The following is a 27,317-nucleotide window of genomic DNA, read 5'->3' on the forward strand; positions in this document are numbered from 1 at the left end:
GACACAGAATGAGCGTGATCTAAAAACTCTTACTAACATCCAAATAATCAGTGAGTATGTTCTTCTTCTTCTCTCTAGTTCTTGACTAAAACAGCTTTTATACACAAGGGGAGGAGCCGGCCGTCCCGTCCATGTAAACACGGCTCTGACAACAACACAGCCAGCGGGACTCGAGCTTCTCCCTCATTGTAGACAGTCATGACTCAGAGACACATTTACACAGGACAGACTTTATTTATGATATATTTATATTTATGTATATTATAATCCTAAGAATATACTTATATTTATAGCATTTATTTATATTTATGTATATTATAATCCTAAGAATATACTTATATTTATAGCATTTATTTATATTTATAGCATCCCATTAATCCAGCCATACATACCCAATAATTCACTTTTTTTAAGTCTACATCTGTAAATTTTGTAATTACTGTACATAGCACAGATTCTTGCACTTTCTGCTTATTGCACTTCTGGTGAGATGTCAAACCTCATTTCGTGAATTTGATTTTTTTATTTCCCTACTTTGCTCCGCCTCTTACCCAATGCTGCTGCCTTCGCCTTTTTAAATGGCTAACCATGTTTGCTATCTTACCTGTTTTTTATATATTGTATTTATTGTTCATTGGGCTTTCACCTCTGAGTGTCTTTTTGTTGTATGTTGATTGTATAAACGTATGTTTTCTGCTGACTGCAAAACAAAGTGCCATCTCACAGGATAATAAAAGACACCTTTGAACCTTGAGCTCTCTCTGCCGCTCTGTTTGTGAGAATCAGGGTGTGACTTTATATAAGAAACATTTTACTACATTGGCTTACTCTGCAGAGTGAGTTTAAAAGAGTTTAATTCCACATGCAAGAGTAAAATGTTTGGGTCTACAGAAAACAGTTATCTTAGAGCAGGAGTTCCCAAAATTAAAATCACTAAAATTATGTACACCGGCAACTCGTGAAAAATTAAGGAAAATTACACGGATTTTATTTTGAAAGCTGTAACCGGAAACGTCAATAATTCCTGTCGTACTAACTTTATTCTGAAAGAAGCTGCGTTTCGACACAAACTTCTCGTTATGTTCATTTTCTAAATCATGACTCTGGTTCTTTAAGGGGTGATAGAGGTCTGAATGTCCGTCTGAGGAGACTCAAACACCGGACTCCTCTGCTGGCCGAGCCGCTCTGACTCTACAGCCGCCGTTAGCCTGCGGATGCTAACTCCAGCTAGCCCTGAAGCTACCGCAGCTTCGTAGGTGAGGGGGCAGAAGTCCTGTTTGTTTCTCGGTTGTTTTTGTCGTCCCATCGGTGGAAACCCCGCACGGAGAGGGATGTGGAGGGTAACTCTGAAAGCGTTCGCTGTCTTGCTGTTGGCCTGGTTCTTCGGCAACTTTGTTCTGGGCTGGTTTCAACAAAACAACGTAAAAACACAAACGGACCACAAAGAGCAGCCGAGCACCACCACAGAGAGTCCGGCGGACCAGAGCTGCTTCTGCCATGTAAGTCACCCCCTAACTTAGCTCCCCTAAACATTAAAGACACGGAGATGTTTCTGACGGGGGTATTTATTTTTAATCTATTCTATTTTAAGCTTTAAACGACGCGACAACAGCGACCATTCAGGAAATCTTCTAGCATTTTCTACTGTCTACACTCTGTGACGTCACAATGTGATGCAAGTTAGCGACAACACTATACCTGCCGTAATAATTAAAAATATAACTAAGCTATTCATTTAACTAAAATCTAATTTGACACAAGTTCTTAGCTCTTAGCTCTTGTAATATTTTTTATTTGATAACATTTGAGTCTCTTGGGCAACTTAAAAAAAAAATCCACGTCAATAATTTCAATTTTTCTGTCAATGAAACTATTATTATTTGTATCGTTTGTGTTTTTTAACGAGTTTTGTTGTTCTTGTGGCCCCTAATTAACTGGTATGACTGACATGTTCATAATCAAATAACATTTCTTTATAAAAAAAAAAAAAATTAACGCTTATTTCCAATGTATGTGTTTCATCATTACTCTTTTAGCCGTTTGTTGGATGAGCTTTAAATTAAAAAAATGATTTTTTTTTATTTACATAAAACATGAGGGAAAATCAAACCTGATTATTTATATTTCTTAAATTTAATCTTTTCATATTTTTGAATGATTAACATCTGTTAATCAAGCTATAGATATTAGCGGGCGGGAAATATTCAACACTTTGATTTTAAACGCATAACTTGTCTCTAACATGATTTAGTTTGCAGTTTTCTGCAGTTTCCCCTTTCTAGTGTCTTCCGTGTTTTTGTGAGAGAGAAAAAGCCTCACGGTGTCAAGGCTTCACAGTTAAAGCAGCGGTGACGTCACTACAAATGAAAATACGCAGCAACAAAAAAAAAACAAATCTCACGTCAGGAAGTCAAACACAGATTTAGATATTTTAGCGTAACTGCTGTTTTATCCATTACTGAGAAGAAAAGCGTGGTGTAACGTGATTGGCTGTCGCAAAGCTTCCGCCTTTCTTCCCTCTCATGGGAGTTGTAGTCTTTTGCGCTGTAGCCGTTAAACGCTCATATCGGTGTTGTTCCTGGAAGAAGACTACAAACCGTCAGCGGGGCGGGGTTTATTTTGACAGCTGTTTGTTTGTAGGCGGGGTCACCATCAAGGCATGGGACTGGAGGCGCGTAATGACAGCTCAGCCCACAGACAGAGCTGCTACTGCTGGGACACATGAGCACAAAGTCCGCAGAGGGGAAATTAAATTAAAAATAAAAATAAAAAAAACCGGAAGTAGCAGCATGCTGAGAGGGATTTGCTTCTTCCTGTCTTTCCTGGTGCTTCGGGGACTGCTGCACTCAGAGGTCAGCTGTGGTTTTGTGTGTGTGTGTTTTTACCTGACTGAGACTTTCAAGTGGTTTCTGTGTGTAGACAACAACTGAATGTTTATTATACATAAAGTAAGAGACGAGGGGAGGGGACGTTTAAAATACTTTCATGTTGAAGCTCTTACTGCCAGTTCAGCATCTGCAGCGGTTACCATATGCTTGATCAAAAAGCTTAAAAAAGAGAGCGGTGCTTCATTTAACAAATCTGCAATTTCCTCATTATTATTTGTTTATTAGAGGAACTTATTTGAAAGAGAATCAGGAGCTCAAACTGACTTTTGATTGTCTGACAGTTTCTCATTATCAAGTTTGTCAAATGAATGTGAGAAATACGAGTTGGTAACGTGAGGGCTTAAGAAAACACACACTCATGGTTATTTTATGCAGCATTTCTACTCATGAAACTATTTACACAACCAAAAGAGAGACATGAATGACGACAAAGCTTCTAGTAGAGTTGAGTTAGTACTCAGTTATACATCAAGAAGAGTTTTAATGTATTTTCTACGAGTTTGTCAGGTCATACTTCAGCAAAATAAATAAGAAGAAGCCATAATTACTCACTTCTAGGTCTTTAAAAGTGAATGTTTTTGTCCCTTTTTGACGTCTGCAACAGATTTTCTCTGAGTTTTGGACTCATTATGTTTGTCAGGTAAAAAAGGCCAAACGACTAATCAGATTCATTTATGTGTTAGTTTGGGATTTTCTCGTCATTATAACCATCTCTGAAAACTGACGACTGTATAAACAGGAGTTCAGATTGACAGCAATGCATATTTTTAAAGAATTGTTTATCTTGTTTGAGTTGAGTTGATTCTTAATCACGTCTGAGTGCAAATCTAAAGGTAGACAAATTTTTAAATGCAGATTTTTTTGACCCAGAAGAGTCATTAAAGGTCCAATCAGTAAGATGTGTAGAGTAGTTATCGGGTCAACAGGTGTTGCAGCGATGGAAGCGGGCAAGAGAAGTGGTTCAGATAGAAGTGATTGTACCCGACCTAAAAAGCCTCAGCTCTCTATGATGTTTAGAATCTGGTGTCAGAGTTACAGATCGCTCCTTTAAATAGAACAAAAACATATTTAATTTCTCACCAGACTTTGTCCTGATATTATAGAATTTATCACCTCGTTAAATCAATTAAACCGCCTCACTACAAACAGGTGGTGTTAACAGCTCCACCTTTAATGCCTCTCTGTGTTTACAGAACGCCTTCCTGTTCTCAGATTTGCATTGTTCTGGTTGTTTGTTTGCTGCGCAGGTCAAACACGCTTGTCTCAGTTTAACATCCCGCCGTGTACAGCTCAGCGTTTGTTATCGACCAGGTGGTACGTCTGAGTCTCGTAGTGCCCTGTGGGGTTCAGGTGACAGCACAGGTGGATGTATTTTGTTTGGACGTGCAGGGAAGGTGGTCTGTGAAACTTTATTTAAACAGCACAATCCGTACAGGATGTTAGGGTAGAAAATTGCTGGCGATTTCTGTCTGTTTAGGGACGTTCTTTTTTTTGCTCATGGTGGATTTACACGGTTTCTGTCAAGTCTCAAACTCTCTTTTTTTTGTTTTTCTCCTGCAGCTGACCGGAGTCCTGGACGACTGCTTCTGTGACGTGGAGAGCATCGACGTCTTCAACAACTTCAAGATTTACCCTCGAATCAAGAGGCTGACAGAGAAGGACTACTTCAGATACTACAGAGTAAGAGCCGACGTAAAGCGCCGTAACTAAGCTCAGCTGTCATCATGTCTCTCTTGTATGAAGCGTTTGCGCGCTGAGAATAAAGCGCACATCCGTCCTGTCTCCATGACAACAGCCTGTTGACAACAGCCGCTGTATGACCGACACTGCTCCGTTACTTTTAATGAATGTTTTTTTTAATTTGAGACACGGAGCAAAGAGGATGTGGGTGCGAGACTTGATCCGTAGACGGTCTGGGAATATCGTACATTTGGAAAAGAGCGCCGGTGACGTCGACAACGCCTTTCTAAAAAGTTTAACGATTTCCAACTTGAGCGCTCAGAGTGGCTGCACAGAAAAAGGCAGGGCACTCAAAAAAAACAAACTTTTTCTCCAGACGGCCGCTTTCTGCTGTGAACGCTCTCTAGTCTCTACTCATTGAAAACAATTATAATAATAATTATTATAATAATATTATAATAAAAAAGACGCTGGCGCTCAGAAAAAGACGCTAGTTGTACACGGGGCCTTACTCTATCTATCTCTTTTTCTACCTGTGTCAGATAATGAGATGTACTTGGTTTATTTTTCATCCGTTGTTTGTCGACTTCCTTCTTTACCTTTCCTTTAGCTTCTTAAACAAATTCATTTCCTCCAGTGGAGCTTCAAGTTTTCTTACCTCATAAAAAGATTGAAAAACAGATTTATTATCAACAGTGATCATTTCTGATTTGCTTCTCCTTTTACTTTGAGGAACTGCGTCTCTGCTTATTTGCATCTTCTTCCTCATGTAGTCTCTGTTCGCTCTCTTGACCGTGGACGAGTTCTCTGAGCTGGACTTGTTGTTTGATTCTTCGTACAATCAGGGTGAAAATAAGTAAATCAGAAAATCTCATCTCGCTTCTGTCCGTGAAAAAGACTTCCACATATCTGACGCCTCTCTCTGTGTGCCTGTCTGAACAGCACTGAGAAAAAGGACACTCCCTGATATCATGGCTCATGCTAATTCTAAACAAAAAAACCAGTCTGTGCAGATGCTTGGCTGTGCACTTTGTGTCCACCTGCTGCACCTGCAGAGAGCAGATGTCATGTCCAACACAACACAGCAGTTTTATCATTCAGGTCCATTCAGCTGTTTTTAATCTGTCTCGGCGGTGTTACGCAACAGGAAGCCTCTCTGAAATATTATGAAATACTTCTGCAACTTTAGTCACGAACAGTTGCTGAGACAGTTTGAAGCACAGTTTGTCAAACTGGTATTCAAGTCTCCAGTTGTAGCCAAGCAGCAACCTTCGGTGTTGAAACATGAAGCCCATGCAGAGGTGTAAAAATCCTGCAGTTCCTCGAGTGTCCACTAGAGGCTGGCTGCAGAAGCACAGGAAGTCACATACACACCCATTCTAAAAAGCCTGTTTTTACAGCAGAGATTAACATGTTTACAGCCTGGTTCAAAAAACCAAATAGGTGTGATTAGTTCATGTCTCGATGGACACACACTGTACGGGGGGTGAATGTTTTGATGACTCATCAGTTTTGATTTGATGAAGGATAAGAGTTATTCACAATAAGGCATGTAGCTGATCTGATTGACAGGTGGGCGCGGTGTAATGGTTTGTCAGGAGGTTTAAAACCCGCCTCAGCTCCAGCTCTATGAGTTTGTCGTCACACTCGTCTGTGTTTGATCACTAACTCTTTTGTAAGTTTGTATGATTTTCTCTTTTTGCTCTTCAGGTGAATTTAAAGCGACCGTGTCCCTTCTGGCCGGATGACGCACAGTGTGCCATCAAAGACTGCCATGTGGAGCCCTGTCCAGAGGTAAGACCTCAACTACACCTCCAAAGGCTTAACGATGCAACTTTTTAAGACACTTAAAGGTCCAGTCAGTGAGCTGTGTAGAGAGTGAGATGATAAAGGTATCTTACTATCTGATCATTAAGGAAACATGTTGAAGTGCTGGCTTCTCTGACAACAATGCAGCAGCCAGTATGTCCTCCTTCTAACTTTAGATTCTGCTCCTGAATGCTCTGGATTTGTTTGGACCAGAGAAGGTAGATTGTGGTTCTGCTTATGTCAGTACTCTTATTGATTGTTTGTTTGTGTTTGTTTTGTTTGCAGAGTAAGATCCCAGTGGGCATCAAGTCTGGAAACTACAACAAGGTGACACCCGACTTTAACTTCACTTAAACATTTTTGTAACTCTGATTTAGGAAACAAAACAAAATATTTTAAAAGGCCCCTCCCATCATATGTCAGATTGATTTGAATTTTGACTCTCAGGTCTGGCTCATTTTGCTCTAGAAAAAAGCCTCTTTGGACCATCAGACTCTGCCATGATGGATTTTCTGCCATTTTTACTGTTTTAAAAATCACATTTTTGACACTGCCTCCTAAACCATAGGTCCAATTGTTACCAAATTGGCTGTGGATGCTCATTGGACCAAGCGCATTAAATACTGTATCAAGGTTGTTGATATCTTATTTAGTTTACAAGATACTGACCAATAATAGTAAGTACTTTGACATGGGCGGAGCTTATCAGAGAAATGGCCATAACTCATTAACGATTCGTCCAATCATCATAAATCTTAGCACAGACGTTCAGGGCGAGACTGGTAATGGGCAATTAGAAGCATTTTGATCCTGACCCTTAGGGGGGGCCAAAAATACCAAAAATGTGTACACCAATATTGGGGCACAGATATGTTATTGCTGTCTTTAACATGTCTGGCTTCTTGAAGGACAAGGGGTTTCTCAGAGTTTATTTATCCCTACCAATAGGAACCTAAAGAGATCCTCGTAATCCCACAGTAAGATCCTCCTGACTTCACTGACGTTCCTTTTATTGATTAATAAAATAACGTGAGGATAACTTTATACAATCGCTGTCATTAAGGTGATACAGAATATTCCCAGAATAGATTTTTAATTAACGATTTGAGAAGCTGTAGGCTGTAAACACAAACTGACTTAATGAACAGCTGCTTTTGTTCCAGCACTTTCCGTCTCATCAGCTGATTCAGTAAACACACACACACACACACACACACACACACACACACACACACACTGTAGAATGTCAACGTGCTCGTCTTATCAGGTCTGATAGTTTCCACGTAGACGCAGAGCGCTGAGTGTTTGCTGCGCCTGGCTCTCGGCCCCGTGTTTGTCTTTAATGACCCTGAGTGTTCGGACATCTGCACTCGTCTCAGTCGTGTCCGTTTCACTGACCGTCAGCCAAGAAACGTGAACATGTGACCCCTCAGCAGTGTGACAGGAAGTCTCAGAGTGCAGGAGCCGTAATTACAAAGAGGCGCTCCTGGTGTTCAATTAAATTCACTGCATTTACATTTCAAATTTTTTTTGGGATCAACCAATGACAGCTTTTGAGTAAAGTATCCGACCACGCCTCCTCACTCAGGTCTGTTTCTGAGTCGCTCTGAGAATCTTTACTAAGGGGGCGTTTTCACATTAGGCACGATTGATTTTTACCGTGCCCGACCACGATTCCTCCCCCCCTCCCCCGCTGCTCTGCGTTCACATTAGTAACATCGCACTCGCACCCGAGGACACTCACGCCGATACGCAGTCTGATACAGCAGGGGGCAGTATGCACATAGTTGATTTGCATATCCGCCAAAAAGCAGAAAGAATAAGTAACCATGGCAACCACTCGCAGACTGAGCCCATCCTGCTAACTCAAGATTTTTTTTTTGTTTGTCACATGCTCATACAGATGTGCAGTGAAATGTAAGGACTGTTCTGCAAGGCCATGCAATAAACACTCAAATTACTAATACACATAAATACAGTAAAATAGAATATAATGTAAAAAATAAAAATATAAAAATAATTCTTTGAATGTATAAAATATAGAGTAATGTAAACAGTGTAAAGTGTCAGTGTGTAAAGTGTCCAGGGTCCAGTAAAATAGAATATAATGTAAAAAATTAAAAAAGAATTATTTGAATGTACAAAATATTAAATATAGAATAATGTAAACAGGGTAAAGTGTCCAGGGTGTCAAAGTGCAGATTGGAATGTGTGGTGTGTGTGCATCATGTAGTCACAGTTCTGTTTTGTTTTTAACTGAGGAGAGTGGAGTTAACAGTCTGGACAGCCTGAGGAAAGAAGCTCTTCCTGAGTCTTTCTGTGTTCGCCTGTAACTGTGGATGTTTTTGTTTTTTCTGAGACGCCAACAACGACCCCCTTCCTGCGTCCAACGGTTTTTGAAACGTCAGGAACCGTTTAGAACGACGTCATAGAGCGGTCCACTTCCTTGTTTGAGCATGTTTGCATTCACATCTCCCGCGGACCGTACTCGGGTACACATGAAACGTGCCTCTTCAAGTGGACTCGGGCAGGGTCCCGGAGTACCCGGACTTTGTGGTCAAGCGTACTCGGATCACGTTTTTAATAGTTTGCAGTTTAAATGTAAATCTGTGTAGACATCTCAGTGTGTCCCTCTCACTCTCTGCGTCTGTCTCTGTGTCTGCAGTACACCCAGGCGGCGAACACGATGCCGGACATGACGGACTGTGAACAGGCCAAAGAGCTGGGCGCCATCAACAGCACCCTGAGGTGACACCACAGGCCCCGTCGGCTGTCGGGTCTTATCTGCCGACAGCTTCTTTTTCAAAATGCAAAGCAGCTTCAGCGTCTGATAGTAACCAGGTCAAACATTTACAAAATGTCTGAGGGGCTGCTGGTCGCTTCCCAGCACTCAGCTGACCGACCTTCACTGCAGCGTGGGAGGAGAATGAGTTTTAACGTTCACACAGTGGGAACACTCTTAACATGCTGCGGTGTCACACTTTCTCCTCTTTTGGTCGCTGAAGTTGTTGTCGTTTCCTGTTTCAGCAACCAGACTAAAAAGGCGTTCGCTGACTGGGCGAGACACGACGATGCTCAGGACCATTTCTGTGAGCTGGATGGTGAGACTTCACGCCGCTCGCACAAAACTTTGATCAACAACAACATATTGTAAAGAAAGCACTGCACACTAAAGGCCAGAAATCTATCATGGATGTTCTAAGTTTCCTCCTGACCTCTGACCTTGAGTCTAATGTCAATTAAATGAGGGTTTCTTCTAGCTCTGCTCTGTGGATATTAAAGTCATTTTTTTTGTGTCGGCGTCTGTGTGTGTTTTAGATGAAACCTCTCCAGATGCCGAGTACGTGGATCTGCTGCTGAATCCGGAGCGCTTCACCGGGTACAAGGGTCCTTCAGCCTGGAGGGTCTGGAACAGCATCTACGAGGAGAACTGCTTCAAGTGAGACACTCACTCACACACACACACACACACACACACACACACACACACACACACACACACACACACACACACACACACACACACACACACACACACACACACACACACACACACACTAAACTCACATGAACATGAAGGACAACAGCAGCGGAAACAACATGTAATGTTTTTCTTTGTGTTCAAAGAAGCGACGTCGTTTTGTTATCTGTGTGAAAATGTTCATCATGGATCGGTTGAATATCCTCCTCCTGCTCGTCTGACTCTGTGATGAGTTAATAATAAAGTGTTGTTTACTTTGTGTGCAGGCCCAGATCGGTGTACAGACCTCTGAACCCTCTGGCTCCCAGCAGAGGTGAGTTTGACTTTCATCAAATTCAAATATTTGTTGTTGTGACCTTTCTGCTCAGGAATATTCTACAACCTTCTTAAAGAGCAATATGTAACTCTGACCCCTAGTGGTTAAAATGGGTACTGCAGTCCAGATTCTAAACATCATAGAGAGCTGTCTCCCCCCCTCCTCCTCTGTAGAGTCCATGCTCACTCAGGTCACCATGTGGTGGACTCTGAAGCTTCAGTGTTTATCCAGCTCTGCATGGGTCTGTAAACCTTTCTGTGTTCTAACCTCTCTCCATTTTTCAAAAGCATCTCCAATATTGATCCTAGTTTGAGCACGTTTCTGCTCGTGGAGCTTATTAGAAACATGCAGAGGCTTTTTAGGTCGGGTACAATCACTTCTATCTGAACCACTTCTCCTGCCCGCTTCCATCACTGCAACACCTGTTGACCTGATAACTGCTCTCATATCTGACAAACAGAGGGGCGTCCAAAACGGCCGTGTGGGGGGTGTCTTAAAAGCGCCTACCTTCTCTGGTCCAAACAAATCCAGAGCATTCAGGAGCAGAATCTAAAGTTAGAAGGAGGACATACTGGCTGCTGCATTGTTGTCAGAGAAGCCAGCACTTCAACATGTTTCCTTAATGTCTGATCATATAGTAAGATACCTTTATCATCTCACTCTCTACACATCTCACTGATTGGACCTTTAAATTATTTTTCAGCTGAATACTTAAAGCCACATCGTTATTAAATACTTTTTACTTCAATGTTTTCAGAAGCGTGTGTGTTTACAAATGTCAGAGATCTAACACAGCTCTGTTCTCTCTCTCTCTCTGTGTTTCTGTTCTCAGGAGACGACGACGGTGAGTAAAAACCTAAATGTCTCGCGTGACTTTATTCTTAGCCGTTTTGTATAAAACTCTGATCTTCTTCTTTTGTTTGTCGCACCCGTCATGTAGCAGGAGAGGGTTTCTACAACTGGCTGGAAGGTGAGATCCTCCTCACGCTTTTCTCTTTTCTCTCCGTCTGCTCACAAACATTTCATCCTTTACTGAAGTCGAAGCCGCTGAATGAAGCTGCATCTTTAGTGAGGAAAGACAAGTTTAGCATTTCTTATTTCACAACCTGAAGGTGGTAACGAGTATGATTAAGAGTAATTCTGTAGGGTGAGAAACATCCTCAGACGCAATGTCAACATGCACGCCGTGTTTCCTGTCATCCTCCGCAGCCTCGCTGTGTGAAGAGTCGAGCTGCAGCTCTCATATCTCCTCTCTGGTTTATTTCCTTATCGTCATCGCTCGGCTCGTCGGCCATGGCAAAAAGGCGGGAGGAGTCAGAAGTTGCAGAATTTAAACGGATAATTTATCACAAAATCTTAGTGTGTATCATTAGTGGTGAACATGTGGGTTAATGAAAGCAGGATGTGGTGGGAGGTGTCGAAGAGTGCGCCGCTAAGAGGACTAAATCAGTCCATTAGTCCATCAATCATGGTGCAGGCAGGTCTGAGGGAGAGGGAGAGGTACAGGATGCTGGTCCTGGGATGAGCGATGGACCCAGGAGCTCCAGATCGAGCAGAACATGTGTGTCGGCTGAAACTCTTCTTTCTGGATCTTTCCTTTCATTTATGGGATGATTGAAAGGCGTCTCTTTGTGAACTCTCTCTGCAGGTCTGTGTTTGGAGAAGAGAGTTTTCTACAGACTCATCTCAGGCCTCCACAGCAGCATCAACCTCCACCTGTGTGCCGAGTACCTGCTGGACGGTACAGCTCACTCTTCTCTGTAAACATAAAGTCTGTCAAACATTAGAGCAGCTCGGGTCACGCTCGGGGACTTCAAGAGGATTCATCTCACTTTTATTTTATAGAGGAATAAATCTCAAAACGTCGTTAGAAAGTGGTTTCGACAACTTCCCTGTTCTGTGAGCTTCTTGCTCTTTTTGTGAATGTGTTTGTAGAGAGAGATGTAACAGCTGTTTGTGGTTTTAAAGAACCCTCTTCCTCTGTAACAAAAAGGTCTCTGCAGGGTAACGCTGTCGGGTAACGCTGTCGGGTAACGCTGTCAGACACTTTCTACTAAATTCCAATTCAAGGTCCAAGAAAAAAACATGAATATTTTACACTTCTTATTGTAAGCTATGTTGCTGAAAATTCACATCAATGTCCAAGAAAACATCACAACTTTACACTTGTTTTTATGGGCCAAATATATGAATAGTGGGAAAAGGTACATTAACTGTTGTCAGATTTTTTTTTTTTTTTTAATTTTAACACAGTCGGTCATCCTATAGGCAAGCTACCAGTAGCTCCCGGGCTACCTGTTGGAGACCTCTGGTTTAGACAGTTCAGAGACAAAAACAAACTTCTAGTAGACTGACTTTATTTTGTTGCAGACGTTACAGACAGTTTCACCGCTCGAGGCTGAAAAATAACACAAATATATGTCCCAGTTAAAAGACCCCGAACAACATGTAGTCACCTCTAATTGTTCTCCGCTGTGGTTTCCCTCAGAGGGCTGGGGCCGCTCCGTCTGGGGTCCGAACGTTCAGGAGTTCCGGCAGCGTTTCGACACGGCGGAGACGAAGGGCGAGGGCACGCGGCGGCTGAAGAACCTGTACTTCCTGTACCTGATCGAGCTTCGGGCGCTCTACAAGGTGGCGCCGTACTTTGAGCGGGCCTTCGTCAACCTGTACACGGGGAACGTGCAGGAGGACTCGGCCACCAAGGAGCTGCTGCTGCAGATCTTCAACGAGATCAGGTGCGACGCCGCGGCCCTGCGTTTGTTTGTTTATGTATTCATAAACCCGTGTGAGGTCAGACTAACCTCTCTTTTGTCTTCCAGAGCGTTCCCCATGCACTTTGACGAGAAGTCGATGTTCGCCGGACACAAGACGGAAGCAAAAATATTAAAGGTGAGAACAAACCTCAAACGTCTCGTCTGAGGTCATGAAGAGTTTGAAAACGGGGAAAGTGTTTGAACTACTCACGAGCACCGCCCGCGTTCTATTTCCCTTTCCCGGGTTCTCTCCCCTCACTCTGCAGAGCTCGTTAGCTTCTTTTACAAAGTGGAGATAACGTTGCATTAATAATATCCACATCAGTGATTAAAATGTTGACCTTTGACCTGTGTCAACATCAGAGAAAAACTTGTACCCCACATCCTCCTCGCTCCGCGTCTGATCGGGAAATAAACGATCTAAACTAAAAAAATCATGCAGTAAAAAGTAACGGAGCAGTGGGTGTTGACAAAGTGGCCGTTGTCAACAGACTGTTGTCATGGAGACAGGACGGACCAGCTTCATGCAAGCCCTCCCGAGCGCACAGCCAGCGCTTTTCTTCCTGGAAAAAAACGGCATGTGGACACGGGGATTAACCTGCTGTTAGTCCTACAAAATAGCTGCATACAGTATTTGTACAAACACTTATAAACCGTCTTTCAGTCTGTGTGTCTGCGTCATCACAGCTTGATCGACTTCCTATTAAAAAGATGCTCGTTTGTTTTCTTTGATGTTTCAGGAGGAATTCCGTCTCCATTTTAAAAACATCTCCAGGATCATGGACTGCGTCGGCTGCAGTAAATGTCGCCTGTGGGGGAAAATGCAGGTAAGTCTTTACACCTTTAATAAAAAGCTCTTTTGACTTAATTAGAGCGAGAGGGCGGAGCTCTGCGCTGACTGTCTGTCAACAGAAGAGGTCTGTTTGTGCTTTAAAGACAAAGAGGGAGCGATCAGTGGGGGCGGGGGACATCCAGCTCGACCTCCTGTCTCTCCTTCGTTGTTTTCTTGGATAGGTCGGTCTCAGGACGCCACTCTCTCACAAGCAGCCTCCGTCACAGTGGATGAGATGGACGAGGGAGAAGTGGACCTACATCCTTGAGAGATTAAATTTGAAGCAAATGTGAAAGAGCATAAAAAAATGTGGCACCCTCCGGTGGTCAGGGAGAGCATTGCACAATCTTTTGGGCAGCAGAGTAAAAGGCTTAGTCCTGGGGGGTTTGGCAAAATTAGAACGAGGAGATCAGAGGTTTCCTGTGAGGGTTTGTGAGGTGAGCAGTTCTTTGAAGTAGGGAGGGGCTTCACCGTGTATGAGTTGATGGCTTAGTAGCATTTATTTTGGTAGAGTCAGTCGTCTCTCAACCAGAAGGTCGGGGGTTTGATCCCCAGCGCCTTCAGATGAAAAACATGACGTGCTGTCACAATGGGAACCTGTATTTAAGGCGTTAAATTCAAATATCAAGGTAAGTCTCTGTTCTGTCCCAGTCATTGGGATGGACCAATCGTACAAGTGGGCGGGCCCGTGCCCATAACGCCGTGCCTGCATTAACCTTAATGTCATGTAAAATATTTCCGTCTGTATTTCTTCTGCAAACGGGTTTCTTGTGTTTCCCTCATGTCGTGTGCAGACTCAGGGTCTGGGTACGGCCCTGAAGATCCTCTTCTCTGAGAAGGAGATCCAGAACCTCCCAGAGCACAGCCCCTCCAAAGGTTTCCAGCTGACCCGGCCGGAGATCGTCGCCTTAATAAACGGCTTCGCCCGGTACGTTAGCCGCTCTTTGTCTGATTGACTGGCAAACCCTTAAATGTATATTTAAATATATCACCAGAAAACGGCTCTGCAGCTGGTGGCGCCCCCTGTTGGGCGATATACTTCAATAAATGTCTGTAATTTCTCTTTTCTCTCCCTCTCTCTCTCTCCGTCAGGTTGTCCACCAGCATACATCAGCTGCACAACTTCCGCCTGCTGCTGAAGGAGAATAGGTAACAGGAGGTGATGCCTCACCCGGCCAGTAGGCGGAGTAGCCAGCCCACAGAGAACTGCAACGAGGAGTAATCCTCGCCCAGAAGAAGAACTTTTTCATGGACACCAGGATCAGAATGAAAGGAAAAAAACAAACAAAAAAAAACCTCAAAATGCTCTCTCTAATACCAACAACCCTCTCCTCCTCCTCTTCCTCTTCATCTTCTTCCTCATCCACCTCCTCATCTTCCTCCTCCTCCTCCTCTTCCTCCTCCTCCTCATCTTCCTCCTCTCCTCGGTCTGTTAGATCATGAATGTTAACTCTTCTGCCGTCTCTTGCCTTCGTCAGAAAACTCTCCAGGTTCTGAAAAACTTCTCCTGGTGTTTTTTCCCTCCATGTCAGAGACACATTTTTGACCTTTCCTGTCAAAATGAACGGTCACCATTTTAGACAAAACCCTAAAAGGAAGTGCTTAAACATCTGGAAGGAAGTGATGTCACGGACCAAACTGCGACCGATCCAAGTTTGGTAACAGACCCACTTTATGTTTGTGACTGAGTTTGATCGAATCAAGTCGAGGAACATTTTTGAAAATCTTCTCCACGTTCCATTTCTCTTTCTTGCTGGCCCCGCCCCCCTGCTGACATCACATCCTGTTGGATTCTACACACTTGTGAACCTGATTTGAACATTTTTCACGTCTCTCTTGCGAGGATTTAGAGACTATTTTGCGTTTATAAGACCACTCAGACGGAACTGACACAGTCTGCTGCTGCCTATTTTTGTTTTTGTTGTTGTTTTGTTTTTTTGGAGTGTCCTCCTCGCTCTAGTTTTCTTCGTCTGCTGTCTTAAGAGAATTTTGTCGCTTGAAGTCTGAGGATCGGCACCAACCTTCTCATGGTCGCCATCTCAGGCCTAATTTATGACGGCTTCCTACAAGGTGTGCGAGTTACTTTGTGTATGTGAGAGAGGCATAAATGCTAGAAACTTAGGTTGTCAAGAGTTTTAATACTTAAATACATTTTGATCCCACCTGCTTAAAAACGATACATTCTCTGTTATTGTGATGACCGATAGTATCGAAAAAGTACCCAAACTTAAAGTTATATTTTTAACCAAAAGCTGCAGAGAACGGATCAAGCCCGAGATGCAATAACAGCACTGCTGAGATTATCCATGCAAGAGTAATTTGACCTCCCAAACAGGAGTTGCTGGTCTACCAGTGCCTCCCAAACACAGGAGTTGCTGGTCTACCAGTGCCTCCCAAACAGGAGTTGCTGGTCTACCACTGCCTCCCAAACACAGGAGTTGCTGGTCTACCAGTGCCTCCCAAACAGGAGTTGCTGGTCTACCACTGCCTCCCAAACACAGGAGTTGCTGGTCTACCACTGCCTCCCAAACACAGGAGTTGCTGGTCTACCAGTGCCTCCCAAACACATGAGTTGCTGGTCTACCAGTGCCTCCCAAACACAGGAGTTGCTGGTCTACCACTGCCTCCCAAACAGGAGTTGCTGGTCTACCACTGCCTCCCAAACACAGGAGTTGCTGGTCTACCAGTGCCTCCCAAACAGGAGTTGCTGGTCTACCACTGCCTCCCAAACACAGGAGTTGCTGGTCTACCAGTGCCTCCCAAACACAGGAGTTGCTGGTCTACCGCCGCCTCAGTCCTCAAGTTTGTTTGTGTTTATGTCTGACTTTGAAGATTTAAACGCAGAATCAAAATAATTCAGTCAATCATATTGTGTTGCACACATTAACTTAAAAATACTAGACGTTGAAGCAGTGGTAAACCAGCAACTCCTTTGTTTTGAAAATTTAAATGAGTGTTGACTCTACTTAACAGAAAGACCTTTTTGTTCAAGAGTAAGAAGCTTTTCGTAGACACCAGGCTCCATTGACAAAAACGGTAATGTAACCTTAAGTTGCTGATCTGCTCGTAACGGTTAATTTTTTGTATTATTTAGGTTAGCATAGAGGACGTTAAATTTATTATCTACACCTTCGATTTCAAGTTATATCTTGTTGCAAAAAGAGGCTGTGTATGAGATGTCGAAGTAGCCACCAGAAGTGACCATATTTGGAAAAGAGGGAGGAGCTTGAGAATGACAGTTGTGTTACTAGTTATCGCCATGGTAGCGAGCTGTCAATCAAAGCAGGTGGCAGGTTTCATTTGCCGTCTATATTTATTTTAGAACCAGAAGTGACCGTATTTGGACAAGAGGGCGGAGCCAGAGAGGAGCGAACTATAGAGGGCCGCCTGTCTTCTCTACATATATATATGAGAGAGAGAGTCTATAGCTGATGTTAGCACCTAGTGGCTGTTAGAGGAACTGCAGGTTTGGGATATTTTCTTTTCCTTTGGTGTTGAGCCGTGGTGTCCGCAGCTTTAACGTTTGTTTATATAAGATTATATTTAAGAAGTTTATGATAAACGCCTCGGCAGGAGTACAGACGCGTCACATTTTGACGTTTTATTTGACTCTCTGCTGAAGTTTGACGTGGACCAAAGATTTTTACGTTGCCTTTTTTTTGTGTATGAGTATTTTTGTGATGCCGAGGAGGCGTTTCATTTGTTCTTAATCATTCTCAGCTCTGCAGTTTAAAAACGTGATTTCACTTTAAGTTGTATTTGTTGAAGCTTGCCATGCTGTCTAAACGAGGTTTCCACGGTTACATCAACGTTAAACAGTTGAAAAGTCTGTAATTTAAAAAAATAAATGAGTTTAAATTTCATGATAAATAATGTTTTTCGTACAATATTAATAACAGTTTCCTTGAAATCAACTCACACATTAAAGGTCACATATTCTGTAAAACACACTTCCCCATGTTCCTCTAACTCTAACATGTGTCTCTAGTCTGTCTACAAACCCCCCCAATGATGAGAAAAGTCCATCCTCTCCGTCTTCTGCCTGCTCCACTTTTCAGAAAATGTGTGCTCAAACAGGCCGTTTGGAGATTTTCCCTTCATGACATCACAAAGGGCAGTAGCCCCTCCCCCAGGTGGGTGACACTCCCACAGCTAGGTGTTTGTTCTGAACCTCTGAATCTGCCTTCTCACCGTAAACAATAGGACATGGAGCGAGAAAGCCTGAGATTCCCAAGCCCTTCCAGAGAGGGGGCGTGTTCAGTCACAGCTCATTTACATATTTAAAGGTACAGACACAGAAACAGCCTGTTCTGAGCAGGGCTGAAATAGAGGGGTTTATAGTCATGATCAAAAACAGGATCAGAGTGGATTTAGAACAAGAAACTTAAACTTATTTAAACTGGTTGAAGAGGAGGAGAATATGTGACCTTTAAAGAATTTTTAAAATTTCATAAACGATGCAGCTTAAAATTAATTTTGGTGGAACCTGTCCGCCTCCATCCGAGAGTGCAAGTTTTTAAGATCAAAATACAAAAGTTTATCCTCTTTGTTTCTTTCTGTGTGAGGTGTTCAGAAAGTGTGTGTGTGTATATGAGTGTGTGTGTGTGAGAGATGAATGCATGCGTCCTCTGAGCCTTGCATGCCCTCCAGCAGCCGGATGTCGTTCATCGTCCGCTCGTCAGCCTTAAAACTAAAAACCGCTATTTTCAAACAAAAAAAGACAAAACTTTAAAAAAAAAAATAGGAATCTGCTTCAGAGAGTTTTCTCGCTCCTCATGTTGAATCTGTAAAGTTTGTAAAAGGCAGCACACGTTTTCTCTGTTTTTCTCTCAGATCTTTATGAATATAAATAGTTGCACCATGTCGATGTGTGTACCTGTTGATTCTATTTATTTGACAAGAGGAATAAATATTTCTGAACATTACTGAAATCTGGTTTTCTTCTTTCACAACCTTCAATAACCTACAAACGCATCGCACAAACACAGCCTTTTTCCATCTCAGAAACATCGCCCGACTCCGTCCCTCCCTCTCCTTTCCAGCCTCTGAGACCCTCACCCACACATTCATTACCTCCACACTGGACTACTGCGGCAGTCTCATCTACGGTTCATCATTCAAAACACTCAAGAAACATATCCAGAACTCTGCTGCTCGTCTCCTCACACACTCCCTGACCACATCACCCCCATCCCTCATGACCTCCACTGGCTCTACTGGCTCAGAAATGTAGAGATGTATACCATTCTCATGTATCAGAAACCACAATGTCAGGAAGTGCTTTTATTTTGAAGGTGGACAAACTGAAGTGTGGTGCTTTTATTTTGAAGGTGGACAAACTGAAGTGTGGTGGTTTTGTTTTGAAGGTGGACAAACCGAAATGTCCAGACCAGACTTTCAAACTAAGAGGAATGAAAATGAGCGAAATAGTTTGTGAAGGTAACATGATGAAGGAAAGAACACGTTTGTTGTCACGACATCAGAACACGTTTTTTTTATTTGAGGTGTTACTTTCTGTGTGGACACGTCACAAACGCACAAATGAGGCACAATAAATAAATAAATACACAATGTGAGAGTGTACAGCTTTACAAATATCTTACAAAACCTGCGTCAGTTACAAATATAGAGTTTTTCTTTTTAAGCAAACTTCAACACTGGGTTTAGGACCGAACGGTTCTGGGGACTTTTTGAAGAGGAACTCTCCAGTTCCCTGAGAACTACACATCACGGGGACTTTATTTATGTCTGCATTCTCATAGGCTATAGTCATCATCGCCACAGCCTTGGGTTTGAACCCGACATCGGCCCTTTGCTGCATGTCGTCCCCTTCTCTGTCTCATCCTTACATTTCCTCTCTTCAGCTGTCCTATCAAAATAAAAGAAAACAGCCTAAATAATTATAATAAATAAAATCTGGAAATCCAAAATAATTTCACAATAAAAAAATAAGTTTGCCATTTTTTCAGACGAGTCCCAACCGAAACCAAAACAGTACATGTTTTAATTTATAATCTAAGTTATAATAACACAGAGGTCTTCAGCTGTCTGTTTTTCATATATATATATATATTTACAGAATATCCATCCAGTGAAATCACAACGTGCACGAGTCTCACACACTCTGACTTCTGTTCCAGTCAAGAACCGAGGAGTTTTCCAAGAATTTAAAGCTTCAGTTTAAAGTTAAATAATCTAATAAAATTCTTATTTAAAGGTATCAGATTGTGAAATGTGGGCCTTCTCAGAAGAAACCTTAAAATCCACATTCAACATCTCCAGTCTGGGTTCGCGGAGTTTAGAGAGAAAATTTCTAAAAGTGCCACATTAATTAAATCATCTGAGTCATCTCCTCGACCAATCAGGAAACATTCATCACAACATCGTCAACAGACTGCAGGTCAATAAAACATCTGTGAGGCAGAGCTCCCGCACAGTCATTCTGAAGAAAGTCCGGATATTTACTGGATCTACTTTGATTTATTTTATTACAGAGAAATCATTGAAACTGAGCCTTTTTTTAGGGCTTTAAGGGTCACATACCCTCCTCCTCTTCAACTGGTTTAAATAAGTCTCAGAGCTCCTCTTCAACATGTGTGTGAAGTTTCTTGTTCTAAATCCACTCTGATCCTGTATTTGATCATGTCTATAAACCCCTCTATTTCAGCCCTGCTCAGAACAGGCTGTTTCTGTGTCTGTACCTTTAAATATGTAAATGAGCTGTGTCTGACCACGCCCCCTCTCTGGAAGGGCTTGGGTGTCTCGGGCTTTCTCGCTCCATGCCCTATTGTTTACGGTGAAAAGTCAGACTCAGAGGACAGAACAAACACCTAGCTGTGGGAGTGTCACCCACCTGGGGGAGGGGCTACTGCCCTTTGTGATGTCATGAAGGGAAAACCTCCAAACGGCCTGTTTGAGCACACATTTTCTGAAAAGTGGAGCAGGCTAAAGACGGAGAGGATGGACTTTTCTCATCATTGGGGGGTTAGTAGACAGACTAGAGACACATATTAGAGTTAGAGGAACATGGTGAAGTGTGTTTTACAGAATATGTGACCTTTAATAACCCTCAGATTTGGTTCCCACATTCATGATCCCCTCAGGTTGAATTGAAAACGTCTTTGGTCATCCTCTGATGCTTTAAAGGAGCAATATGTAACTGACACCTAGTGGTTAAAATGGGTACTGCAGTCTAAATTCTAAACATTGTAGAGAGCTGTCTCCCCCCCCCCCCACCCCCCCCCCCCCCCCCCCTCCTCTCTAGAGTTGATGCTCACGCAGGTCACCATGTGGTGGACACTGAAGCTTCAGTGTTTATCCAGCTCTGCATGGGTCTGTAAACCTTTCTACGTTCTAACCTCATTTTAACATGGAGCTCTATGGGGACTGACTCACTGCAGGAGACAGCCTCTAGTGGACACTTGAGGAACTGCAGTTTTGACCTACTTGTTATGTAACCAACATGACAGAAACTTTGTATAAAACCTGATGATTAATTCAGATATTCTACAAACGTGAACTAACTCGTATGGGAGCTCTGCTACAAACTTTTACATCAGTGGTGATAAGAAACACAATAAATAACTCATCGGTGTGTCAAAGTGCAGAAGTGGTGCTGTACAGTGAAGAGAGAGGGATTATGGGTAAGGGTGGAGCTCTCCCGCGGTGGCGGTCGTCAGGCGCTGTTCGTCCCCGTTGGTGTGCACGGTGAAGCTGCTGTGACGGCTGCCCCAGTCGTAACAGTCGGAGGAGAGACTGCAGAGAGAAGGGAGACTGTAAATGTACTTTTCGATACCACATGTTTTAAGACGAGACACTCTCTGATATTTTAATGTCCAATGGTATCGTGAAGAAACAAAACTTTCAAAATACGTCAGATCTTCATTCATTTTTTGAATCAAAGAGAAACAGAGCAGCCGTGGTCTGATTCCAGTTCATGCTCTTCTTACACCAAACACCTTTCCAAGCTATTTCAAAGTCTCAGAAAAATTCAAAAAGTCAGAATAAAATCTTGAGTCTTGCTCGAGGTTTGGGCGCACTCCTGTGACCTCTGTGGTTTGGTGTAAGGTGGTCATTAAACTCAACTCGAGCGGTTGTAAGGCAGTCTGCTTCTCGTCTAATAAAGCTTAAAGCTAGCTGTTGTTAGCTTAGCTTAACTGAAAGTCTGACTGTTCAACACACTTGACCCAAGTTAATATGAATAAATGTGTAACTGCTTCAACATCACAACAGGGTCACGGTAAGTCGAGAATGGTTTTCATACCTTGCTGATGCATTCTGGGGAGGGATGCTCCACGCCAGGTCGTCGTCACTGTCGTATCGACGAGGGTTGTCAAAGAAATATCCTCTGGAGGAGAGGACGTGGTTTGGGATCCCAGCAGTGCTCTGCGGAGGACAAGAGTCATCGTCAGTGAAGATATAAGGAGGTGGAGTGAAGCCTCGACTTGGGTGACCTGACTCACCCTTTCCTGAGGCGGCCGTCTGACCCTGAAGAAGAAGACGACCAGCGAGGTGGGCAGGAGCTCCCAGACGAACAGAATCACCCCGAACACGATGTAACCGGCGTCTCCCAGCGACGACCGCAAGTCCGCCTGGAGGTAAGTCGACGAATCATTGGTCAAGACATTCACAAACTCACTATTAGCAACCATTTGTAAACCTTAAATTAGACGTCACCTGGTCGGAGACGTTGTACCAGTCATAGTCGAAGGAGTTGATGGTCTCGATGTCGGTGAGGGCGAGCACCACAAGGTTGTAACACGCCCGAGACGAGTACAGCAGCACCACCATGATGCCAATCAGAGTCACCTGACACACCGACGTCCCCTGAACACAAGAAGGAAAAATCTGAATCGACAGGAGAAACTCTCCTCGCTCTTGGACCGTCCGTTTTTTTGTTCTTTTTCAAGGAGTGCAAGAACTACAAAATCTTCTTCACTGCTTGCTCACTCGTGACGCGTGATGAGTACGAGACATTTTGTCTCATACTGCAAACATTTCCAAAACATAGAAAAATAAACCCATCGGACTCAGTGTGCGAGGTGTCTGTGCGTAAAGTTTTTTAATGGATTACAGTAGTTTTGTAGTACTTTAAATAGACCACTAGATAGAACACATAGAGACCACTTTTTGAAAGACTTGTCTTGGTCTCAGACTGGACGGACTCTGGATTTTAAATCTATACCACCACAGATCGGTTATTTTCACCTCTTTCTAAAAGAACAAGTAGCTTCAATTCATGCTTCAAAAAAACAGACTTTGTGTGTAAAGGACCAAATCACAGGAAAAACAGTTCCTTTTCCAGGTTCATACCGCTGAAGTAACCCAGAATGAAACCGCTGGGTAACTTACTATTTACAGTTAATTTGAGACTCACAGGAAACAGATGAGTGGGCGTTCCTCTGGGAGATGTAATGAACCAAGAAATGAGAGTTTATTTTATCCGAACAACCCTTCTGAAGTTGTTTATTGGACTGTAAACAATGCAGCACATGGAACAGGAAGTCATGGCTGGAAGTCTTAAGGCTAACTGCTGGTCTTGGGGTTCCCAGAGATCTACATCATCTTCAGTTTCAAAATTGGATTATTATAAAAAGTTAGTCACTGGGTTGAAGTTAAGATTGTTTGGTCTAATGTACTTTCTTTAAATATTGGTGAAATAGTGCCAAATCTGCACAGCCTCATTAGGTGCCATGTGGGCCCTCGATAAGGTTTAGACCGTCCCTTCCCATGTTGGAAATCTTTATATAAACCGGGGACTTTACCTTCGACTCCAGGTAGATGTTGGCCAGCGACATCTTGGCCACCTTGTAGAGGCAGACGGACAGCGAGATGGCGCAGAGGACAAACAGGCTGTCGTTGATGGTGACCCTCACCAGGACGATGGTCTTGACGTCCGCGGCGGTCATTTTGACCAGCAGCGCACAGACCAGATTAACCACCAGGAAGAGGAGACTGATGGCCAAGAAGACCAGGTACAGAGGAAGTCTGCAGGTGAGGAGGCGGAGAGAAAGCTGCTAAGACCAAAACAAGTCGTCTCTTTGAAAGAACAATAGTTACACCTTTGTGTTTCATTGGATTTTTGCTTGCCCTTCGTTGGAGTTGAACAGAGGACATTCTGTAGATTAACTTTTTGGTGAATTGTTTGATAGAGTGGAGTTACCTGTACTTGAGCAGGGCAGGTGAGTACTTGGACTTTGCCTTGAAGTAGACCTGTTAAGGGATGAAAAAGGATGGATTTACAGTTTTACAGATTTTATCGGTCTCATACCTCTCGTACTTTTGCCTATTTATTCTCCCCATATTAATGATTGATCTTAAATGTTGTTCCCTGTTTTCTCCTGCCTCCCTCAACAGTCTACAATTGATCCATAATGCTGCTACAAGTCTGCTGACCAGGTCAACTCACATTACTACAATTTTATTTTCTTTAAACTGTTCAGCTGACGAGTCTAAAGTAATATCCACCTTATGACATCACACATTGACCTTTGTTACCATTCCTTTGAGCAGTTTGATTTCAGTTTTGGATCTCTTACCACTTCCTGTTTCTGTGCTTAACTTCCTGTCCTAACCTTCCAGCTACCAGACAGGCCTTACTTTATTTCAAAATAAAAGCACACAGCAAGTAAAGTACTCTCAGGTTAAAACAACCTTTCCCTTCACCTTCAAGTCAGTCTGTTTAAAACAACTAGAGTGTTGGAGAGTGTTGGTTCTGAAGCTTTGAAGACAAACCACAACAACACAGCTCAGGTTGTGGGAACTTGTCTACCCCATTCCGTGCCAGAAGCCCAGGAGGCCTTGTCCAGGCAGCAGAGCCCAAGCTCTCGAGTAGACAAACTCCCCCAACCTTCAGCGAGGTGATCAGGCACTACTGCCACCCCACGTCCCTGATCGTCACCACAACCACCGCCGTCCTCATTCATGCACGGCCTGCTCTGACCTCAACCTCAGCGACGAGGGAGTGTGGACAACAGGAGAAAGGAGAAATCCTTCCTGCATCTTATCCCATATGCTCTTTTGTAAAGCGCCTTTGAGATAACTTAAGAACTAAACAAGCACAGGTCCATTTACCATCTACCATTTGCGACCTACCAGACAATTCTTTTCCCATTTAAACCAGCCCTCATGTTGGTTTCTAAGCTTTGAAGTAAAAACCACGACAACACAGCTCAGGTTGTGGACACTTTGCCAAAGGTCTCCAGAACCAGAACACGTCTCATAGCAGCTCCTCATCCCTTTAGTTCCCCCTTTTAGACTGAAGATGATCCATTAAGGGAATGAGCTCTGCATCATCGCAGCTCTCAGGAACAAGAGGTTGAAAGCTGCCTGTCAAGAGTCTCATTTCTGCTCTATTTTCTGAATCCTCCTGCTGCTGATCATGAATGGGTGAAGAAGAGAGGCAGCTGCTGCATTGATAACCCCAAAAAACCTGACGTTATGAGCAACACAAAAAAACAGTTTTCACTTCATCTTCCCATTTTACCCCCAAACAAAGCCCATCAAATTAACAGACTTCTGGGCCATCTTGTCTGGGAACGAGATCATTCAAAGCCTCGAATGTACAACAGAAATTAATCACAAATAACTCCCGGGAGCTAGGCTTTCAAGCTCAGAGTAAACCTGAGGAAGCCACTACGAGTGTATACATCTCAATCGGACCCAAACTGGCCTTGGCGTTCTGAGCTTGCTCCACAGTTCTTGCATCGGGCTTTGACCCAGAAGTCGAACAGCATAAATGTTTCTCCGCTTTCTAATCCATGTCTAATCCATAACGAGCTTCAGAGGTGAGAGTAACTCTTTTCCTGAGCTAACCTATTAATCTCTGACCGGTTCTCCAGCCAGTCTAATTTAGCACGAGGACGAGTTAATCAAAGGTCCGAGTCAGGCTGATGCATCTTTGTAGAAGCATTTTTTTTGAGTGACTTTTTACGGAAGCCATGAGACACTCATTCACATTCATAAAATGTATTGATGAATGTCCTCTGAGGGATTCCGCATCTTTGGAATCCATTCGAGCTGCAATTGGCTTTCAAGGCAGAAAATCAAACGGATTTCTTGTCGCAGTTGAACAAATTCAACTTGCGCTAAAATGCTAATTTGCATGATTTGTGTCCTCTGGGCCAAATTTGTTTCTTTGCTTTGATTTTAAATTGTACAACATGAAAGTCTCTTCTCCCTTTGGTCTCTACTGCCCTCTCCGGTCGATCGTTGCATAACTGGTGGGCGTGGCCAGACATGTTCTCTGTAGCCACACCCATCAGTGATATGTCATAGCGCACTGACACGCCCCACAGTACCGTCCTTCATCACAGCAGCACAGAGAGAAGTAAAAAGCTGCTCTGTTTGGGAAAATGTGGACCAGACTTTGTACCACCAGCAGTCACTGCTCTATCAGTACCTGTTGGAGCCCCCCCCCCCCCTCACCTGTGCACAGTAGAGGTTCATGAGGCTGAGTGTGAAGAACTGCAGGCAGACGGGGAAGCAGTAGAGCAGCCAGAAGGCGAAGGGTCCAAGCGCGTTGGCGGTGACACAGTCTCTGAAGTAGAAGGAGAAGAGGAGGGCGCGCAGGGCGGCCCACAGCAGACACAGGAACAGGAAGGCCGTCTGGTAGCTGAAACGCTTGTGCCGGTACCGCAGCACCAACCAGAGCTGGGCGTAGACGAAGGCGAAGAGCAGCGAGTAGAAGATGGTGTAGGCGATGGTCAGACCCAGCTTCACGTAGGGGGGGATAGCCGGCGTGATGGTGGGAGGGGGAGGGAGGTGCGAGCCGTTACCGGCATGCTGCTGCTGCTCCTGTGCCGGGCTCCCCTCCATCGCCTCCCCATTCATCCCCCCGAGTGTTCCCTTAGAGAGGGAGGCAAGGGAGGGAGGAGGGGGGGTTAGAGACGGAGCCGCAGATCTCTGAGTGAAGAAGAAGAAGAAGAAGAAACGTGTGCGAGCTCGTTGAACGGATCCTCCACATCCATCGACTCTCCTCCAGACACACCGTCTGACGCACGCAGAGGAGAGGAGAGGGCAGGGGAGGGGGAGAGACAACTCCTCTCTTTTTGCCGGTGCCTGGTGGAGAGCCATTGGTGGCTTCACGTCACATGATCATATCCCGAGCAGGCGATTGGCTGAGCAAGAGGAGGGATGCTGCAGAGAGGAGAGGAAGGAGGAGAGATGGATCTAGAAGGAGAGAGATGAACATGGTACCCAACACACACACACACACACACACACACACACACACACACACACACACACACACACACACACACACACACATTTTGTAAGTCAATGTGTTTCAAGGCTTTTATGATTTTCTGTAACTTGTGACACAAACAAAAGATGAATGAAAGAATCATTAAATGCAGAGAGAGCAAAAAAACAGGCGAGTATTCAAAATGACATGAAACCAACCTTCCAGTCCCGCCTCATGTGGATCTTCTGATTGGAACAATGCTGAATAAATTCAGTTTAGTGTGAATTGATTCTCTCATGAATGTTAAAGAAATCCTTGACAAAAATACTGAGACGCCCGAGGGAAAGATGTTGAAACATATACTTTCTAAAA

General features: G+C 43.6%; 2 protein-coding genes across 5 annotated transcripts; one reads left to right on the forward strand and one right to left on the reverse strand.

Annotated features, from left to right (window-relative positions):
• Positions 1–1,015: 1,015 nt before the first annotated feature.
• On the forward strand, positions 1,016–15,596 carry ero1b (endoplasmic reticulum oxidoreductase 1 beta). 4 transcript variants are annotated; one of them, XM_061026181.1, is made up of 16 exons: positions 1,016–1,499; positions 4,449–4,568; positions 6,279–6,362; positions 6,663–6,704; positions 9,043–9,125; positions 9,405–9,478; positions 9,696–9,816; positions 10,125–10,171; positions 11,007–11,018; positions 11,115–11,144; positions 11,823–11,915; positions 12,663–12,909; positions 12,994–13,063; positions 13,668–13,754; positions 14,554–14,687; positions 14,852–15,596. In XM_061026181.1, the coding sequence occupies exons 1-16, from the start codon at positions 1,332–1,334 to the stop codon at positions 14,910–14,912; spliced, it is 1,473 nt and encodes a 490-aa protein (XP_060882164.1). In that variant the 5' UTR covers positions 1,016–1,331; the 3' UTR covers positions 14,913–15,596. The 4 variants fall into 4 exon arrangements, with proteins under 4 accessions (XP_060882164.1, XP_060882170.1, XP_060921951.1 ...); XM_061026187.1 differs by having other exon boundaries at positions 11,118–11,144; XM_061065968.1 differs by lacking the exon at positions 1,016–1,499 and adding an exon at positions 2,692–2,852.
• Positions 15,597–20,697: 5,101 nt separating this feature from the next.
• gpr137bb (G protein-coupled receptor 137Bb) lies at positions 20,698–26,805 on the reverse strand. The gene is made up of 8 exons (XM_061026239.1): positions 26,186–26,805; positions 23,922–23,971; positions 23,524–23,746; positions 22,436–22,585; positions 22,222–22,350; positions 22,023–22,144; positions 20,996–21,514; positions 20,698–20,958 (listed from the first exon to the last, which is right to left on the reverse strand). Exons 1-7 carry the CDS (start codon positions 26,588–26,590, stop codon positions 21,397–21,399), a joined length of 1,197 nt encoding a protein of 398 aa, XP_060882222.1. The 5' UTR covers positions 26,591–26,805; the 3' UTR covers positions 20,698–20,958; positions 20,996–21,396.
• Positions 26,806–27,317: the final 512 nt, after the last annotated feature.

This window comes from Labrus mixtus, chromosome 2, assembly GCF_963584025.1.
Source record: "Labrus mixtus chromosome 2, fLabMix1.1, whole genome shotgun sequence".
NCBI lineage: Eukaryota > Metazoa > Chordata > Actinopteri > Labriformes > Labridae > Labrus > Labrus mixtus.

Coding starts and splice junctions, on each gene's coding strand:
- gpr137bb (XM_061026239.1), bottom strand. CDS start 26,590: ATGAATGGGGAGGCGATGGAGGGGAGCCCGGCACAGGAGCAGCAGCAG. Junction 23,972..26,185: donor TGAACCTCTACTGTGCACAG/GTGAGGGGGGGG, acceptor ATCCCTTAACAG/GTCTACTTCAAGGCAAAGTC. Junction 22,145..22,221: donor GACGGCCGCCTCAGGAAAGG/GTGAGTCAGGTC, acceptor TGTCCTCCGCAG/AGCACTGCTGGGATCCCAAA.
- ero1b (XM_061026181.1), top strand. CDS start 1,332: ATGTGGAGGGTAACTCTGAAAGCGTTCGCTGTCTTGCTGTTGGCCTGG. Junction 9,817..10,124: donor TACGAGGAGAACTGCTTCAA/GTGAGACACTCA, acceptor CTTTGTGTGCAG/GCCCAGATCGGTGTACAGAC. Junction 13,755..14,553: donor GCCTGTGGGGGAAAATGCAG/GTAAGTCTTTAC, acceptor TGTCGTGTGCAG/ACTCAGGGTCTGGGTACGGC.